Source organism: Podarcis bocagei (genome assembly GCF_964188305.1).
Source record: "Podarcis bocagei genome assembly, chromosome: 1".
Lineage (NCBI taxonomy): Eukaryota > Metazoa > Chordata > Lepidosauria > Squamata > Lacertidae > Podarcis > Podarcis bocagei.
Genome location: NC_138125.1, coordinates 59,930,573 through 59,949,894, shown reverse-complemented (window position 1 = coordinate 59,949,894; position 19,322 = coordinate 59,930,573). Strand labels below are relative to the sequence as shown.

Here is a 19,322-nt window from a genome sequence, read left to right as displayed (position 1 = left end):
CCCAGTTTACACATAGGCTGAAATAATTTCTAAGCTCATGCCTAGAACTAGGGTTTTTGTTTGTTTCATCAGTACCTAGCTCTATGTTTATAGAGCTCCATTTATAGCTCTATTCATACTTAACAGGCACTGGTTTCAAAAGCAGAATTTACCATGTACAGTAGTGGTGAGCAAACTGTACATGTTGTTATCAGGATTCTGTAGTAGAGGCAGAAAATAGCCACCTTATCTTGAGATGAGGTGACTCTATGCTGAAAATGGGGTATGACTCAGCAACTAGTCACTTACAAAGTGATAATTGCAGTTACTTCAGTTCTGTGTCATGCACTTTTGATCTGTGTTGCCTACAGCACATTTTAGTATCTGATATCTCAAACACTGGGAAATGTATTGTGTGTCCATCTCTACAGGCATTGGGTTAACTTGGGGCAACAGAGTTGTACCCATCAGGCAACTTTCAAATCCAGAATTGTTCACAAATGCTTGGCTACTTTTCAATAGCATCTTTTGAATTTCCTGTGCTCAGAGAGAGCTGACACACACGTTAAAAACTTCTTAAAGGTGACTTATGGTTGTGTCAGAAGAACATTTGACTCACATATAGGGGTATTGCAAGTGGTGGCCCCTCACATCCAGAAAAAGCTACTCCAAAGGCCTAAGGGGCTGTCAGGGTAGTAAATAATGCAGGTGATGTGAGAGACTTACACTGGGGGTATGTGTGTAATTGGAGATTTTCTATATGAGAATGGAAGTGCTTCTACTCATACAATTGGATCTATAGATCTAAGCCCTAGTCTGTGGTGGGGAAGTCCCCATCAACGCAGCATGTGTTGAATACATGCTCCTTTCTAAGTGTGGGGGGCCTTTCCTCTTTATTTGCTATATTTCCTCCTCCCATCAAGCCAGGACTATTTATTTTTAAACAAGGTATACATAGCTTTTTCATAAGAAATGTCAATTGTGGTGTAGGATAAAAAAAAAATTAAAAACACAAAATAAAAAAATAAAATTACTCATTAAACAACAAACAAGAATTCAAAACCAATTCATCTCCCTGCTCCTTGTCATATAAAATACTAATGTTATTTAGAAGAACACACCTCCCCCATATATAATCAGTTCTTCAGAATCTCTTTTGGTGGTTTCCATAGGATGATTAGGTCAGGAATTCCCTCTTCAAAGATGCCCAGGAAGACTGGTGAATGTTTCGTTGGGAGTTTTTGCTGCTGTTACTGATACTTATTTTTGTATCTTTATTTTTATGTGGAAATTGTTCAGTTTGGTTATGTAGTTTTTGATGTGTTTTATTTATTTTTATGACTATTTTGCTATGTTTGTAATTAGGTAAATCTTTTCATATTGTAAGCCGCCTTGAACACTGTTTTAACTGTGGAAAGGTGGCATACTAATAAAATGATGATCTCAGCTGCCATCTTAAAGGGCTGGTGTATTCAAACCCTTGATCCATACAGCATTGGGAGAGGAGCCACCAGAATGGCTGGATCCAAGGGTAATTCTCTCTGCTTCCAAGAGCTTCTGAAGAACATACATGTGTCTTGGTGTTCAGAGAGAATACAGTCCTAGTTTAGTTACAAACATCCATATCCACCCAGCTCTACAGTAACCCTTCTGAAATGGACCAGTTACTGTTTATAAGAGCAGTGCACATAAGGAGAAGTGATAACTTTGCAGAAGAGTGGTTAAGTCAGTAGAAGCTTTTGTACAATTGCAGTATATTCTGCCTGACCCTATAAACCTTTTACCTGGAAGACAAAGCCTAATCCAGGTGTACAGAAAGATGCATAACCTAAGAAGGATGTAAGGGAGTGTCTGACAAGTTTCCAACCATGCAAGAACTGTGTCCATTTTTGTAGCACCATTGAGATCTTCCATCCTAGGGCCTGGTGTTTGATCAGTCTTTGGAGAACCTACACTTAACATATTGGACTTTAAGAATGAAGAAGTGGTATCTGCACTCCTGGTATCTCAAAAATTGTCTACTATGCCGCTCTTGTCAATCGTCTAGGCCAGATCCTCAGCATAATGAAGAGAAATTGGAATATATTCAGATCAATATATTCAGAAAAATATTTACATGCTGCAACAGGCCCTGTGTGGGGCTCAATGATGGTATGATTATGACAAGAGGTGGTGAAACTTTCTGATGAATGTAGCTAGCTTCTCTTTCTGTGTATTGACTCCTATATGCATATTTACTCATGTTTGAAGCAACAGCCATTCTTAGCCCAGCTTCAGAGAAATTCCCAAAAGCTTCCCCTCCACAATATATTCTTCCTCATAAGGAAGTCTGTTAGGTGGGAGCTGCATCTCCTGACTGGTCATGTGGACCTTCCAGCATTCTCGGGTATGGATCTACTCTTCTCAGTGAAGTTCTAGCTTTTAGCAGACAGCTACACTCTGCTTTTCTATTTATTATAGCTGAGTGGGTGTCTGGCACACCCTATGTACCCCACCTCTGTCCATATCCAAGAACTTAAATCCAATTTCTCTGAAGCAGCCACCTTGTGTCTAGGGACTGGAATCCACTAAATAAGACTTCACTCTCAAAGGAAAGAATTTACTAGTAAGTCTCTTGTTCAGAAGCAAAAGTTTCAAAAACCACACTTGCTATCACACTTGCACTGCAATCCGGAGGTTTCATGGGCATCCACAATTTTCTCCAAATAATCACTTCACAAAATCCCTGAACTACTTCTTAAACTCTTCAATTTACTTTAAAAGCAGCTAAGTATTTGGCATGAGTTCAATAGTAAATGGAAACTACTACTCACAGAAGCATAATAGTCCCCTCTGAAGTCTTTTTATTCTAATAGCAAACAGAAAGCACTTGCAGTTGAGGACTTCACAGTAGGCATGTTTTCTTCTTCTGAATGTTCATATCTGACAACTTAATCAGATGCTAGTTCAATTGCTAGTAGTTTCCTTTGGGACTCAGCAGACAATTTCATTTTATGTGACACATTCCAGATGTTAATTTGCCACGTAGGACACAGAGAAGGAAAGCTACTTGTGCATGCATGTCTCTTTCTCAGTGTCAACAACTGCTGATGTGATTATTGCATAAACATGTTTGATCTTTGAACAACTGCCACTGTTTTGGAATTGCATGCCTTTAAAGTGATCTTTTCATGAAAATAATGGATTCCTGTAATTTCAGAGATGGTGCTTGGAACTACCTCCTCTTCCAACCATAATTTCACTGTGATTGCTACATATTTCAACATGGAAGAGATTGCTGAGTGACTAGAAGCACTTTCAGTTTTACAAGGCTTTATTCCAGTGACTAATTTTGGTGCAAAACCATTCTAGGTAATAATTTTTTTTGTGTGTGTACTGTGATCACTACAGATCTATCTGATCTTGGACTCTTGAGAAATTATCGACCACATGCTATATTAGAATGATGCTATAATACAAGGACACAAACAGAATAAACACTTTATTTCAATATGCAAGGAACATTTTCAACTGTATTTGTGGATATCGGATAATTAAATAAAAACAATGGATAATTAAATAAAAACAACTTTGGCTTTGTCTCAATCTATCAATACAAAATGAATAAATGAACAAACAGCGGATAATTAAATAAAAACAACTTTGTCTTTGTCTCAATTTTTCAAAATGAATAAAGCACTCCATGGTCCTGGGCTAGTTTCTGGGAAGCTCAGAGAGACAATCCTTCCTTGCCGGACAGACTGGCCCAGAATAGGCCCAGAGGGATGGTGGAGTTAAACAAAAAAGAGTAGTTTGGCTAATATTTACATACTGATGATAAGGGGAAAGGTTGTCATTCTGAGCTTTTCCATTTATAAGATGCCTGTGAGACGCAAGAAAACAAAAAGATGCAGGGCCACTAAGTAACTGAGAAAGAAATAGCGAGATTTTGCCCTGCAAGTCAGCAATTGGGAGCGGCAAAGTCTTTGTCCCCGAATCCATCTCCTGAAAGAAAGGGCTCCTCTTTTTACCTGTTTAGAAAAGAAGCATTTGATCCTATTAGCATTGGGCATTCATGCTTTCCAATCAAACCCACAAAAATAAACACAAAAGGTGGAATTAAATGAGAAAAAAGTGTGTCATAGGTAAGTTGTGTAGGGTCTTTATTGCTTTCAATTGCAAGTGATCCACATCTATGCCATAAGATACTGAAGTATTTACAACACAACAACTAAGCATCATATTATGAAACTTGATGATTCTCCAGCAACCACTTTGTAATGTGGAGCAGTGGTGTAGAGACCGATATATATAATGACTGACATCTTGTGTAATAAATGCTTTTCAATTTTTAAGAGCCCAGGTATGGATCATTTATTTTCCATGGAGTTCCTATAGCAACTGTTGCATTTATTTATATTTCATATAGTTATGTACCAAAACAGTATCTAAATAGTTTACAAAAGATTACAACTACATCTTTTGTTAAACACTCAAAGACTCTTTTGGGATATAAATATATAAAATAAATACAATTCTAAAATACCCTAATCCTAGAAAGGCAAAACAACCCCAAAGCAGACACTTTAAAGACATCTGATAGGCCAGGAAAAGCCTATCAGAACAGCTGAGTCTTCAGTTGTCATCTGAAGCTCATCACATTTGCAGACTCCTATACTGCAAGAGAAAGAGCTTTCCAGAAGGTCAGTGCTGCCACAGCAAGGCCCACTTCTGAGATATCATTATTGAGGGAAGGAGAACAGATAGCATGTGGTTCAGTAACAATCTGGGAATCTAAATTTCCCAAAATTGAGGTATGCTACCATTATAAAAATGAGAAAATCTAGTATTCCCACCCCCAACTTCACAGTGAAGGATTTTCAGCTATGATCCAATACTCTTCCTATCTGTCAACACCCCATTCCCCACCCTGCTCCCATCACCAAGGGGAAAGCAAGCTTTCTAAGTCTTTATCTTTTTTTGGCCACCCTGATTTGCAGAGGGAAAATAGACATGTATTAGGGGGTGATCTGAAGAGCCATGAGTGGTCGAGTGCTTGCACATGAGGGCTTTAAAATTATCTCCCCATGGCCCATGCCCCAAGGCCTCAAAAAAGATTCCTCTAAGGTTTGGTGCCCTCTGGAGGGACACCCAATGACACTAAATGGGCCACCTCCAAGACCTGTACCTCTGTGCATGTAAAAGTACCGTACTTTCTATCAACATATGGGGTAGAGAACAGTGAAGTAGGAATAGGATAGAGGCCTAGGTAATTTGGAATCAGAACAGAAACATGCTCCAATTTAATATCTATATCTTTGATACCATAATAGCTCACCTTACCATACACAAACATTTTTATGTTTGGCCAACCAACCAATCAACACAAGTCTTATCTTGATGATAAGAATGTATCGTTGTGCCCATTAACACTGCCTGCTGATGTGACAGGGGCAGAATCACTTACATAGGGCAAAAATATATACATCTTACGCCTTAACAAACTAATGGAGAAGTGTTCTGGGTTTTTTTTAAAAAAAAATGTACTGCTCTCTAATTTAGTTGCTGGAAACAATTTTAATATTCAGATATTTTAAGGTTAATACCAGTATTTCAGCAAAAACCCTTTTGAAAATAAATGACTTACAATTTGGTATTAGTCATCCACATTAAAGAAAATAATGTATCAGATTTACTTTTAAGATTTATAGGCTTACCTTACGTACTACCGTAAGTTCACTAGCATTGATGATGAAAGGCTGCCTTTCCTCTTCTTCTACCTGAAAAGCACATTGTTCCGATGCTGACCTGGAATCAATCAGTTCAAGCCTTAAAAAAGAAATGCAAAAGGCTTATCAGATTCATGACACTTTTAAACTACTATTTATCTATGCTGATCATTCTTTGAATTTTAACTTGGGATATCAACCCTTTTAAAGAACCTGGTTCATCTGAACTGAGTCAGATCCTGTAGTTAAATGGAACAGGTAATTTCATTACAATTTTATTAACACTCCTTTATTAACGGAGTAGTAACCTTTATTCTGGAAACAGCAAGTAACTGGCTTTGAAGCCCATGCTGCTCGCATCATGTTCATAAACATATACATGGATGGGATATACTGTAATATATAGGGCAGGATTCAGTGGAAGCCCTGCACAAGGACCTCCGCTTGTACAACAGGGCATCCCCACTCTCCCCACCCCCACCCCATGGAATTGGTTCAGTGGACCCATGAGAACCTCAAGAACAGCAGGGGGGAGAGGGGGGATTATTCTGCCTAGGTCTGGAGACACCATTCAATCTACAGCAATAGCTGTATGAGATGTATGTGTCAAATGTGGAGCACTTATTGAGTCTTATTGATAAATTGCTCCTCTTCAATCAGTGTTTAGGGATGCTGTTGGGCTTGGCCAGCACTGGTGGTGGGCAGGAACATTAAAAGCACACATATACTTATCACGTACACACACACACACACACACACACACACACACACACACACACACAAAATATACATCTCTCTAATAAAAAATAATAATTTATTACTTATACCCCGCCTATCTGGCCAGGCCTCCCCAGCATGTGAGTTTAACACACGGACACATTCATTCATACTAACATTCATGCTCTCAGACAGCTGTTCTTGCATCCATTCTCCCCTCTTCCCAGCTCAGTTCCTACTTGCCTTTCTCTCAGATACAGTCCTTCACTATCTGCTATTGACCCATCTGATTAGCTGGGTGGTCAGGTCTGCAGTGTGGGGCCATGACATTGGCTGCAGTGGGCAAAGGAAGCCCTACTGATGAACCATCAGCCGGGTTCATGAAAAAGACTGCTGTCCCAGCACACTGGGCTGCATCTGGAGTGTTGTGGGGAGGTTAAAACAGCACAAGGACAGTAATATTTATAAATGGGGATGAGGATCACTGCGGGGGAGGAAGGTTTTAGCTTCACCCTGCCCCCAGCCTTCCTGATGCAGCCAGCAATCTTTCCCATGAACCAGTCTGACAGTTGACCGTCTGTACACTGAATAAAGGGGGGCCAGGTCCCCTGAGAGTTTAGTGGGCTGCACTGAGAGTGACCAAAGATCGCATGCATGGGCACGTTACAGGTTGCCTGTTTCTGGCCTACCAATATCAGCACAGTTCGAGATCAGCCCCAAATACCTTTCACACGTGTTGCTACCTTTTAATTTGTTCTTCCAAGAGCCCGAGGGCCTCTTCCGCAGCTTCCCGTCTATTCCTCTCTTCTGAGAGAGTCCCCATTAATTCCAATAAAGTTGGTTCTTGCCTCTGTGCAAGCCTAGAACAAACCCAAATTCCAAAGGAGGAAAAAAATAATGCAAAGCAAAACTAGTTTGCTTTATGTAGTAGTTTGTTCCTATTGGATTATTGTACAGTAATTATTTATCTTAGGTGGTTAAAATTTATGATATCATAATCTTACATCTTATCAAGAGAAATGAGCTCTAGGTTTAAGACCAGTTAATAAAGCATACTTTACAAATGAGTAGAAATAATTCTGACCTTCCGTTGATTTCAATGAAGTCCATGCTGTCCATTTCAATGACTTCAGCTCTTTCTTGAGGAGCTCCTGGAGGAAATTTTGCTTGAGTCTCACCCTAAACAGAGCAATATGGCTATGCTGCTTATGTTGAAACTTCATAAAATCAAAATATTGTTTGTCTAGTAACATTAACTTATTTCACAACATAGTACTGTATGCAAACACTTCCATGTAGCTGTTTATATTAATTCCAAAATGAATAATTAAAGTAAGAAGGATGCATGCCCACAATTGTTAGGAAGACTTCTGGAACGCAGGGGAGAAACTGGGTGCATGACAGAAGTGATAGCTCTGAAGAACTATGGAGTGGAGTGAAAGCAAACTTTGGATAAGAAACTGGTTCCTGGTTTAATCAGACCTGACTCTCTTTCTTAAGAGTGGAAATCTCTGTCAGCAGACCTGAATGTCCTTCTTAAAGGTGGAAACCTCTGTCAGCCTGGACCATGGAAAGCAGAGCTGTTAACAAAACCTAAGACAGTATACCAGTGTGAAGAAAATGTGGTTAGCAGCACTAGGCAAACCTCATGAGTGTTCTCGTACCCTGAGAAGACTTGAGAACAGATCAATCTCATAAAACAATGTTTCTCAAAGGGTGTGGTGCAGGAAAGAATGATAAGTGTGGTAGGAAGATTCAAGGGCAATCAAAGAAACATTTAAACATTTCAATGTAGGATAGTATAGTTTAGTATAATATCATTTTTTAAAAAATGCAGAATTTGGTTAGATATGGAGTTTGTCTCAAATTAGACCTAATATAAATGAGATTACTGGGCAAAACCAAGCTCACACCTCTCATTGAGTTTGTACACATACTTAAGGTACTTATGTAAGGGGCTTGTTTATAATTCTATTTTGGGGTTGATTCATGTTCTTATGTAGTTGCATTGCTTTATACTTTTTGGGTATCCTATGATCACATTTTATTCTGTGAACTGCCCTGAGACCTCCGGGTATAGTGCGGTCAATACATTCGAAGAGGAAGAGGAAGAGGAAGAGGAAGAGGAAGAGGAAGAAGAAGAAGAAGAAGAAGAAGAAGAAGAAGAAGAAGAAGAAGAAGAAGAAGCTGTGTTTTATGTTATAAATCAAGCACTGCTAGCTGTTTCTTTTGGTTCTCCAATATATTTCTTATGAATAAAAAAAAAAACTGGAGTGGCACAAGCAAATTTTAATCTGAAAGTGTGGCCCAGATAAAAAAAGTTTGAGAACTACTGTCCTAAAACAACACACAACTATTTCTGCTGGTGTCTGCCCCTGACCTACCATTTGCCAATACAGCCGTACCTTGGAAGTCGAACAGAATCCATTCTGGAAGTTCATTCGACTTCCAAAACTTTCGGAAACCAAAGTGTGGCTTCTGATTGGCTGCAGGAAGCTCCTGCAGCCAATAGGAAGCCACGGAAGCAGCGCCGGACGTTTGACTTCCAAAAATCGTTTAAAAACCGGAACACTCACTTCCAGGTTTCAATTGTTCAGGAGCCAATTTGTTCGGGACCCAAGGCACTTGAGATCCAAGGTATGACTGTATAAACAATATCATGCTGTTATGGTTGCTTTTTCCCCTCCTCAAGAACCCAAAAGAAAGGCTGGAATGAGAGTGCTGCTGTCTTTCATCCTTGGCTTTAAAAGAGAAGCTCATTAAAATAGAAAGCACTCCAGGAGATTCATCAGAGAAAGTGTGAAGAATTTGACTCCAATTTATTGCTTTTATATTCTCTGCAGAAAAGGTTGGACACTGATACATCTCTTCAGGGGGAAAAAGCAAAAAGCAGTCCCACAATATATAGTCCTCAGAAATTGATTAAACTGGGTTTTATGGTAGGACAACTCCCCAGGCAAGTTTGATCATGGAAAGGAAACAATAAAAGAATTTTCACAATTAACAACAAAGTTTGCCAAAAAGTCAAAAAGAAGCAAAGCATTTTAAAATTGGGTTGGAAGATACGAGACGAGAGAGAGGAATTCATAAGCAACCTAGAGAAATCAAATATATAATTATTCAATATGAAAGAGATGTTAAGACATGTCAGTGAAGAAAACAAGCAACTATTGATCAGATTAATTAAGAGCAACCATTTCCAATCCCCTGGACAAAATAATTAAAAATGATACAGAAGTTGGTAATGTTACGTGGAACTTCTATATTTCCATTGTTTTTAAAACAATTTTTCTTTCAAATTCTGGCTGGAAAATTAGGCTTTTTTCTTAGCCAGGACGAAACATGTTTCTTCTTGCATTTATTTCTAATTAAATGCAAAGAAGGGAGGGGACTCCAACCTACTCACAGATCTCGTATCAACATATCTAAGCCTCAGAAAACTTCTGGGGCACAGATATATAAAACAATTGGTCTTGCCTGAAGTGTAGATTTGCGAGTAGGGATGCTGGAGCCAATGGATGGCCTATGTCCTCGTCATGTGACACTAGGCAGGAGCAAAGAATTGTGTGAAGCAGGCTGGACTCCTCAGTTTTCCGGATTTGCCAAGAGGCAAACACTGATGGAGTCACTGAAATAAAAGGTCTGCCTACTTCTTCTCTCCATGGCTCAAAAATCTAAAGGAAGAAATGTACTAGGTATCTGAAAGGCAAGGAAATTATTATCAATAGACTATATCTTCAGTAAAGTGCATCGGAAATCTCCCTTGGCTCTAGCATCCCTACTAGCAAATCCATACTTCAAGTAAGACCAATTGTTCTATTTACTTCGTGGGATGCTGGAGGCAATAGGGTGGGACATACCACAGTAGATGAACAGAAAATGGGTGGGTCTCAGATCTGAAGAACCCAGCTGACCTTGTTGAGTGCAGAAGCACCTGAGTTGGCTGGGGCAATTTGAGGGACTCATAAGCAAGGAAAATACAGGCACTAATCCACCTCACCAAAGTAGCACTGCTGACCCTAACCCCAAAGGACGATGGGTGAAAGGATAAAATACAGAGTCCATCTTCTGGAAAGCCTTTGTCCAATGAATGTATACTTTCAGAGCTCTGCAAGGAAAGTCATGCTTTTTCCCTAGGATATTTAGCGTTAGAACAAAAGATTGGTAAAACCAGTTGTTGTTGGTTGAAATCTAGAGAGTAAAACCACCTTGTCTTTATGAAAAACACATGTCAAGCTGTCGAAAGAGCAGAAAGTTATGAGACTCGTCTAGCTGTGGTGATAGCCACCAAAAGACTTTAAATGAGAGGTTTGAGAAGTTTGTTTGTTTGTCTGTTAAAGACAGAAATCTAGAGAAAAAGACAAGGAGGTGAAGATGAGATGAAACAAGATAGACTTATCTGACGAAAAAGGAGAGCCAGGAGGAATGACTGCTGCATCAGGCAGGAGGAAAAAACTCAGGAGTCCAGCCTGCTTCACACAATTCTTTGCTCCTCACGTGATAAGGACATAGCCCATCCTATTGACTCCAGCATCCCATAAAGTAAATCTACTCATCACACAGGAGGTCCAGCTCCTCTCATCACAACTCTGGCAGGACAAGACAAAGGATACCTTCTCTGCCAATGAAGTTGGCTCCCTGCTTGCTAATAATCCACACTTTGCTGCCCATGCTTCTCTTAATACTTCCAGTGTCACTGCCAGAAAAAGCTCCCTGATCCCCTTATGAGGAAACGAGGCAAGCTGCTTTTACCTGCGGAAGGCTGAACTCCAATTGGCTCTCATATTCTCTCTTTCGATTTGATATTCTGTTTTCTTTCTTTTTAAGTTCATTTTTACTACGTAGGTTGTCATTTGCAAGTCGCTCTATTGCAGCCTTTGACTCATACAGTGAGATATTCTGTAAAGAGAGTTTTTCAGTTAGCTTCTGCAGCTCTTCATTTGATTTTGCAAGCTTTCCTTCTGCACTATTTAAATCTTTCTCAATTTTTTCACTTTCTGAATGTGACAATTTCACAGATTTTTCCAAGTGCAATATCATCTCCTGGTATTTAATAGAATCCTTTTGCAACTGGTTGATCTCCTGTTGTTTTCCCCTCAAAAGTTCTTGCAACTCTTTAGTTTTGTTTTTTGTCTCATGATTGTCTCTCTGAGCAGTTTTCAGTTTTTCTTCAAATACTCTGACAAGATGCTGCTGTTCTTCTTTTTCTCTTATTGTGTTGCATTTCTCTGCTTTCAAATTTTCCAACTGCTCTACAAGGAGGCTGTTTTGTATCTGTGTGGCTTTCAGTCTGTCTATTGTTTGATCCAATTTTTTGATGTGGTTGAGCAACTCGGTCTCCAAAAATTCTCTCTCATTTTTTACTTTATAAGATATTTCTTGAACATTTTCTAATTCTTCTTGTAAGAGACATTTATCATCCTCTAATATTTTAATTCTTTCACCAAGACTGACTATTTCCTGATTAAGATTTTTACAATCATTTTCCAACTTTAATAAAGAGCTTTCCTTCTGATGCATAGATTTTTCAGCATCTTTCAACCTTTCTAACAAAGTTTTGTTCTCTTGCTTTAAGATCAACATGCTTTTCTCTTTTTCTGAAATCCCCTCATTTAACAAATGAATGTGTTTTAATAATGACTCTCTTTCACAGAGGGAATCACTTATCTTGGACTGAACATCACACTTGTTCAATTCCAACCGTGTTTGGAGGTCCCCGAGAGCAGATTTTGTTAGACTAAAATCCTTAGAAAGCTCCTCATTTTCCTTCTCTGTTTTCTCCAAGGCTTGCTTTAAAATTTCAGAAACTTCCTTTAATTGCTTATTTTCCTCCATTAGCTGCTTGCTCTGAACAACAGATTCATCAATTTTTCTTTGATAGTCTTCCAAGCACAACTTGTGCTCAGATGCTTGCTTTTCAACTGCAATCTTTAGTTCACTTATTTCCTTCTGTTTAGATTCAGTCAGCTGTTTCAGTTGTTCCTTTACTTGTACACTTTCATCAGCTGCTTTTTGAAGCAGCTCCTTAAGTTTATGTGTATCAGATTCTCTCTCTTTTACTCTGTGAAGAGCTTCCTGCTTTTCTTTTCTAGTGACATCAATAATGTGCCTCATTTCTGCTATTTTACTACTAATATTCTCATAGGCCTGAAGCAGAGACTCATACTCTTGCTTTAATTCACTGTGTTTAGCTTTCCAGCCTGTTAATTCAACTGTCTGAGAATCTTTTAAGGAATTCAATTGAAAAGAAAAAGCTTCCTTCTCTTGCCCTATGGTCTGCATGGTAGACTTCAGACTCTCACACGCAGCAGTTAGGTTTTCATTTTCAATTAACAATCTAGCATTTTCTGCCACAAGAGTCTCCTCTTTATACAGTGCAGTACTCAGGTTTTGTTTTTCTCTACCCAACTCAGACCTCAGCTGTCCAAGGGTGTGAACCTTATCAATCAACTCTTTGTTTTCCAAAACCAGTAACTCCATTTGATCTTTAAGAGTTTTGTTTTCCTTCAATGCTTCTTTACGTGATATTAAAGCAGCTTGGAGCTTTCTTTGGAGACGTTCCCTGTTTTTCTCTTCAGCATCATACGTCTGCAGTTGAGGTTGATAGCTTCTGCCATTTACATTTTCTTCTATCCGTTCCCAATCTGTTGGTAGAGGATCTTGATCACCTATTCTTTCAGTTAATGTTTTTATTCCTGTATTAGTGACATCTAGCGATTCTCTTTCTGTGCAAGTGACATCTTCCAATGAACTACAGAAGTCTGGGCCTTGAACACTGTTCTCCAGCACATTATCAGAATGCGGCCACACAGTTTTTGCATCCTCTCTTACACCTGCCACATTTTTGTATGCACTAGAAACTGGCAAAACCTTCTCACGCAGCATATTGAATTCCATCAATAGTTGCTTGTTTTCTTCACTGGGATGTCTTTCAGTTTCTTTCAGACTTGTAAGGTGATCTTCATGTTTTTTGTGGAGTTGACTCTTTTCATTATTCACAGTTTTAACAGCTTGCAATTCATTTTTATATGATTCTAGTTGTTGCTTAAGCAGACCTTGTTCAATCAACATATTGTCTCTCTCTTGTTTATAGTGTTGTTCCTGTTGCTCAACAGAAATCTTCAGTTTTACTGCTTCTTGCTGTACGCTACCAAGTTCAAGTGACTTCTCTTTTAACTCTTCCTTAAACTTTTCTTTTTCTTCCATAAGTCTAGCATAGTTATCACGAAGTTTCGCCATCTCAGACTCTTCCATCATACTTACTGTCTTTCCTGATTTTTCAACCTTGACATCAGCCTTCACATTTAGCTCCCCAGACTCTGTTTTCTGCTGAGCATTTTCACTGTGCCTAAGAGATGTATCGGTGTCCAACCTTTTCTGCAGAGAGTATAAAAGCAATAAATTGGAGTCAAATTCTTCACACTTTCGCTGATGAATCTCCTGGAGTGCTTGCTTTTCTTTTTTAATGAGCTCAAAGTCTTTTGTTAGTTCATTAAAATCTCCTCGTAGCTTAGCATGCTCTTCTTTTTGCTTCTGAATTTGTTTAGTGTTTTCTTTGCGGACCACAAGCAGTGCCTTAAGTTTCTTTTGCAGGATTTCCTTGTCTTTCTGCAGCTCAGTGACTGGATTCATTTCATTAGGTTGGTGTGTTTCGTTACTACAGGAACTTTCGGTATTTAGGGTAGCTTCCGACCCATTTGTTTCCTTGAATGTTTCATCTCTCTTTGCTATTTCACCTTTGAGATTTTCTATGGTTAAGAAAAGTTGTGAACATTCCTCTCTATGCATTTGATCTCTCTCATTCAGCACAGACTCCATTTGTGCAAGCAGACAATCCTTCTCTTGAAGATAGATCAAGTTCTTATCAGACATACTTTTTTGTTCAGCTATAGTAGCTTTGAATTCGGTAACTGCTTTCTCCAGCTGCTCCAAGTGTTCTGCCTTGGCTGACAAGGTTTCACTCATGTCATTTATCTTCACATCTTTTTCTAACAATTGTGTCTTCAGTCCTTCAAGTTGGGATTCGAGATCTTTGTTGTGAGATTCAGCATTTTCAACCTGCTTTACTAAGTCATCAATTTGCTCCAGAAAACATTCTGTCTTTTTATCAAGCTTCTCATTTTTCTGAATTAAGTCCTTCCTTATTAGCAAAGCTGCTTGAAGTTTCTTTTTCAGATTCTCTTTTTCTTGATTTATTTTTTCCAAAGTAATATTTAGCTGCGCCTTCTCACACACCAAGTCTTTTATGGTAGCTTCTTTGTTGGTCAACACAACTTGATTGAGTTCAAGTTCTTTCTTATATTCTTCTACCTGCTGTGATAATGTACTTATCTCTTCTGTCATGCTCTTCCTTATAGCTTCTAGTTGTTGCAATTCGATAGCAAGCACATTTTTTTCCTCAGAGAATTTTACCATTTCATTAGACATGGATTCCATGACTTGAGAAACTGAGCAATCCTTTTCTTTTAACTGCTGGCTTAGAGAAGTAATTAAATCCTTCTGTTGGTTAGTTTGGGAACTAAAGTTTTCTATCATCTGGTTTTTATCCTCTATTTCTTCTAAAAGTTTTGCTGCTTTTTGACATTCGGTGTTCAGTGTCTTGCAACTACTTTCAAGCTCTTTTTCTAATTTATTTGTCTTCTCCTGGAGTAAAACCACCTCCTTCCTCATGTTTGATAATGCAATGTCCTTTTCTTCACAGACAGATTGCTGCCTACGTAATACATCCTTAGCAGTACTCAGTTCGTTTAACAGATGTTCAATCTCAGATTGGTCAGCAGCTTTGGCCTTTTTAAAGTCATTCTGCATCAACTCTTTCTCTTCCTTCAAGGACAACATGCTTTCTAGCTGATTATTCAAGTGATGTACTACTTCCTCTCTCTCTAAAATAGTCTGCTGCAGTGCCATTGCTTCAGCTTCTTTGCTGATAATAGTATCTATCACAGCAGAGAATTTTTCCAATACAGTCTTAGCTACTTGCTGACCAGCGTCACTGTCACTGTCTTTGAGGAAGTACCTACTACTTGACAATGCAGACAGATGTTTGGCCAACTCTGTTTGAATAATGTCCTGTTCTTGATGCAAAGATTGAATTTGATCCTCTTTTGATTTCAGTTTCCTTTCTAAATTACTCAGTTGCTCAAGATTAACATCATTTTGCTGAGTTGCCCTAGCAAGCTCTGCTACCCATCTGTTCTCACTGGCTTCTAATTTTTCATGAAGTTCTTTTAGCTCTTTAGATTTTTCCTCTAATTGCTTCTGGTACTTAATCAAGTCTTTGTTTTCCAGATTCAGTTTATCAAAGTTCTCTTGTAAAAGAGCTTTATCATTTATTAAAGAATCTATTTGTTGTTGCAATTTTTCTATGACCTCAGAATTTAAATATTCAATATGATTAGCCTGTTCGGTGCATTTTTCCTGTACAACCTGTAGAGCTCTCTCTCTCTCTTGAATATTTTGCTTCCACAGCTCAACTTGTTCTAATGCTTTATGATGCTCTGATTTTGCAGATTCAATTTCTACTATCAAAGAGTCAATTTTAATCTGGCTACTGGCAATGCTTCCATCCTTCTCTTGCAAAAGCTTTTTTAGTGTAGCAGCACTTTTCTCTAGCTCTTCTCTAAGTAGCTCAGTATCATTGGTAAGAGCCTGAACATTGCTTTCTGATAGTCGAACACCGATATCTTTAAGAAACCCCGTGATAATCTCTTCTTTTTTATTCAGGGAAGCACTGAGTTCATTTTTTTGTTCATACAGAGCATCAAATTTGCCCTGCAAAGTTAAGAAAATGTTTTCTTTTTCCTGGGCTAGTTCTTTTAACTTTTGAATTTCTTGCTTCAGTTCATTTCTTTGACTATGAAGTTGAGAAATTAACTGTGACTTTTCTTCATTTTTTTTTAGTTCCTCTCTTAGGGTTTTCACAAGATTAGTAGGATCCAAAACAGAAGCCTCTTTTTCTGCTAGCACCTGGCTAATGTCGTTTATTAATTTATTCTGATCACTTATTTCCTTTTTCAAACAAAGATTTGATTCTTCTGCATCAGTAGCTTGCGTCTTCAAAGTCTCACATTCATTCTTTTTATCTTCAAGTTCAGCCTTCAGTTCACTGTTAATCAGTGAAATGTTATTCACTGCTAACTCCTTCTCCACAATGACTGCTTTTAATATTTCTGCTTCAGAGGTCAAACACTGTACAAGTTTATGCTGCACAGAGGAAGTCTCAGAAATACATGTTTGTAAATCAACACATTCCTTCTCCTTTTGTTTTAAAAAGTTATTTTTCTCTGTAATTGACTTGTTTAAGACTTCATTGTTTTCTATCATATTTTTAAGTTGACTCTGGAGATCAGAAATTATTTCCATATTCTCAGACAGTTGAACTCTAAGAAAATTAGACTCATCAGATTTACTTTTAAATAATTTTAACTCTTGATCTTGCTTCTTAAATTTATTCTCTTTCTCTTGCACTTCCTGAGTAAGTTGACTAACTTCACTATCTAGAACCTGTACTTGGCTTTGCAAATCTGAAATAATTTGCAAATTATGCTTTTCATCTACATCTTTGTTTTCTTTCATTTCCTGAATCAAAACTTCCCTCTGGGAAAGAAGAGCCTCTTTATCACAAATACTGCTTTTTAATGTTTTCATTTCGCTAACTAAGGTATCAATTTGGTCCATAAAAACTAAAATATTATTAGTCTGCTGAGACAATTGTGCACTTAAGGGCACTAATCCTTCACAATTTTTCATTAATGTAGCACTGGCTATTTCTATATCTGCTTTCAATTTTTCATTTTCTAATTTCAGCATATGAGCTTCATGTTTTGTGGACACAATTTCAGACTGATGCTGTGTTAACTGATGCTGAAAAGCATCACATTCATTTGACTTAGCATTGCAAACAGCCAAAGCACTATCCTTCTCATGTTTCAAAACATCCATTTCTTTGACTAATAGTGCTAGCTGATCATTTAATTTGGTACACTCTTCTGTTTTTTGTGAAATCTGCCTGCAAAGATCCTCAAACTCCACCCCTTTAAATAATAGAGTACTGTCTTTGTCTTCAAGCTGTTGAGATAGCTTTATGTGATCACATTTAAGCTTTTCTACTTCTTTTTCTAACACAGTCATGATAGCTTGCTTTTCTTTTACTTGCTTAAGTAATGTATCACCATGCTCAGTTTTTTCTTCAATAGATCTGCTTTTTATTTTAAGCTCCTTTTCTAGGTCTTTAACCTGTTTCTGTAATGATGAGGTTTTTTCCTCCTCCCGATTAAGCTGTTGGACCATCTTATCATACTCTGTCTGAAGCAATGTTTTGTTTTGCTGCTCATCCTTTAACTGAGTGATATAAGACTGTCTTTCTTTCTCCAATTCCTTTGTTATCTCTCTGCTTCTGGAGAGCTCATCAGCTAAAATGCCACACTGTTTCTCTTTCTCCAGTAACTGCTCTGCAAGTGAATTTTCTTTTTGCTTTACAAGGCCTGAGAGTTCTTCAACTTTCCTTCTTAAGGTCTCTTTATCGTGACTGACCTCTGAAAGCATTTTCTGGTGTTCTGTGGCATTGGCACACAACTTACTCTCCAACTCAGCCATGGATTGAGCACGCGTTAACAGTTCACACTCTTTCACATCCAGTAATTTTGACAAACTTTCATTCTCACTAATCAGCTGTTGCTTCTCTTTCTCCATAGTATGTATCTCATTTCTAAGCTTTTCACTGGCTTTAAGCTGATCTGCAAAACCTTTTTCTTTCTGCTCAAGAGCTGCTTGTAACTGCTTGTTAGTCATGATGGCAGTTTGTCTTTCGGTTTCCATCTTATTAATTATTTCATGTTTTTCATGCAGCTCATTATTAACTTCTCTCCACTGCATTTCCTTGCTATTCAGTTCTCTAACTAACTTAAGCTTTTCCTTTTCATTTTGCTGCTCCACAACTTTAAGCTTGTCTTTTAGGGATATCACAATCTCTGCTTTTTCTTGCAGTGACTTTTTGACAATTTCTAGATGCTCAGTATGTTCAGCAAGTTGTCTGGATAAATTAGCTAAATCTTCATCTTTTTTAGCATTTTCTAAAGTGAGCTGGTTGTGTGAATCTTTCACTGATTTCAGCTCATTCACAAAACTTTGTTCTTTGTTTTCTTTTTCTTTTAGTAATTTGTTCAATTTCTCCTTTGCAGAGATATGTTCATCGACCTGGGATTTAAGATGGTCTGTTTCCTCCTTACATTTTATTTCTGTTTCTTGCAATTTTTTAGCTGATTTACTTATTTGTTCTTTAAGCAATTTAATTTGTGACTCACACTCCATGAGTTTGTTGTTGTAAGTAACATCACGAGTCTTGATTGCAGAATGAAGATCTTTAACTGTTTGGCTAGTCTCTTTGATTTGCCTAACAAATTCTTCATTCTCTTTTGTTTTACTAGCGTTTTCAATTTTCACCGCTGCCAGTTCTGATTTTATTGCACTTAACTGCTCAGAAAGTTCTGAAAGCTTTCTGCCTGCACTGTTCACATCTTCGGTTTGTACATCTTTCAGCAACTGGGCTTCCCTTTCAGCCTTGGACAGCGCTTCTTCCATGTCTCGCATTTCATCCTCTTTGCACTTGATCTGGCATTTCAGAATATTAATCTGCTCAGAATACGCATTTATATTTGAAGTAATAGCAGAAATTTCTTTGTCTTTCTCAGCTAAAACCTCTCTGAGGTTGTCAAATTCTCTTTCACGCCTCTGGAGGTCTTGAATTAGTTGAGACCTCTCTTCTAAATGACTTGTGTTTAATCTATCAAGTTCTTCATTTGTCTGTTCAAGATCCTGTTGCATTAATTCTATAGCAGCATCCTGTTTCATGGTCTGAAAACAAAAATAAAGGAAAAAAATGTCTAAGTGCCCAAAATTTAATATTAACTCAACAGTACT

General features: G+C 38.0%; 1 protein-coding gene and 2 long non-coding RNA genes across 4 annotated transcripts in view; 1 reads left to right on the top strand and 2 right to left on the bottom strand.

The window, feature by feature from the left end:
* Nucleotides 1–3,445: 3,445 nt before the first annotated feature.
* LOC308597884 (uncharacterized protein) overlaps nt 3,446–19,322 on the bottom strand; it is a 48,500-nt gene continuing 32,623 nt past the window's right edge. For both annotated transcript variants that reach the window (XM_081213972.1, XM_081213971.1), the window contains exons 21-25: nt 11,157–19,256; nt 7,489–7,583; nt 7,148–7,264; nt 5,676–5,787; nt 3,446–3,989 (exon numbers count right to left, since the gene is read on the bottom strand). In XM_081213972.1, the coding sequence (XP_081070098.1) occupies nt 3,831–3,989; nt 5,676–5,787; nt 7,148–7,264; nt 7,489–7,583; nt 11,157–19,256 (8,583 nt within the window). In that variant the 3' untranslated portion in view covers nt 3,446–3,830. The remainder of the gene's footprint in view (nt 3,990–5,675; nt 5,788–7,147; nt 7,265–7,488; nt 7,584–11,156; nt 19,257–19,322) is intronic.
* LOC308571726 lies at nt 6,084–7,122 on the bottom strand. The gene is made up of 2 exons (XR_014001582.1): nt 6,445–7,122; nt 6,084–6,414 (listed from the first exon to the last, which is right to left on the bottom strand). It is a non-coding gene; the product is annotated as an uncharacterized lncRNA (long non-coding RNA).
* On the top strand, nt 7,590–10,062 carry LOC308571791. Its single transcript, XR_014001591.1, has 2 exons — nt 7,590–8,488; nt 8,556–10,062. It is a non-coding gene; the product is annotated as an uncharacterized lncRNA (long non-coding RNA).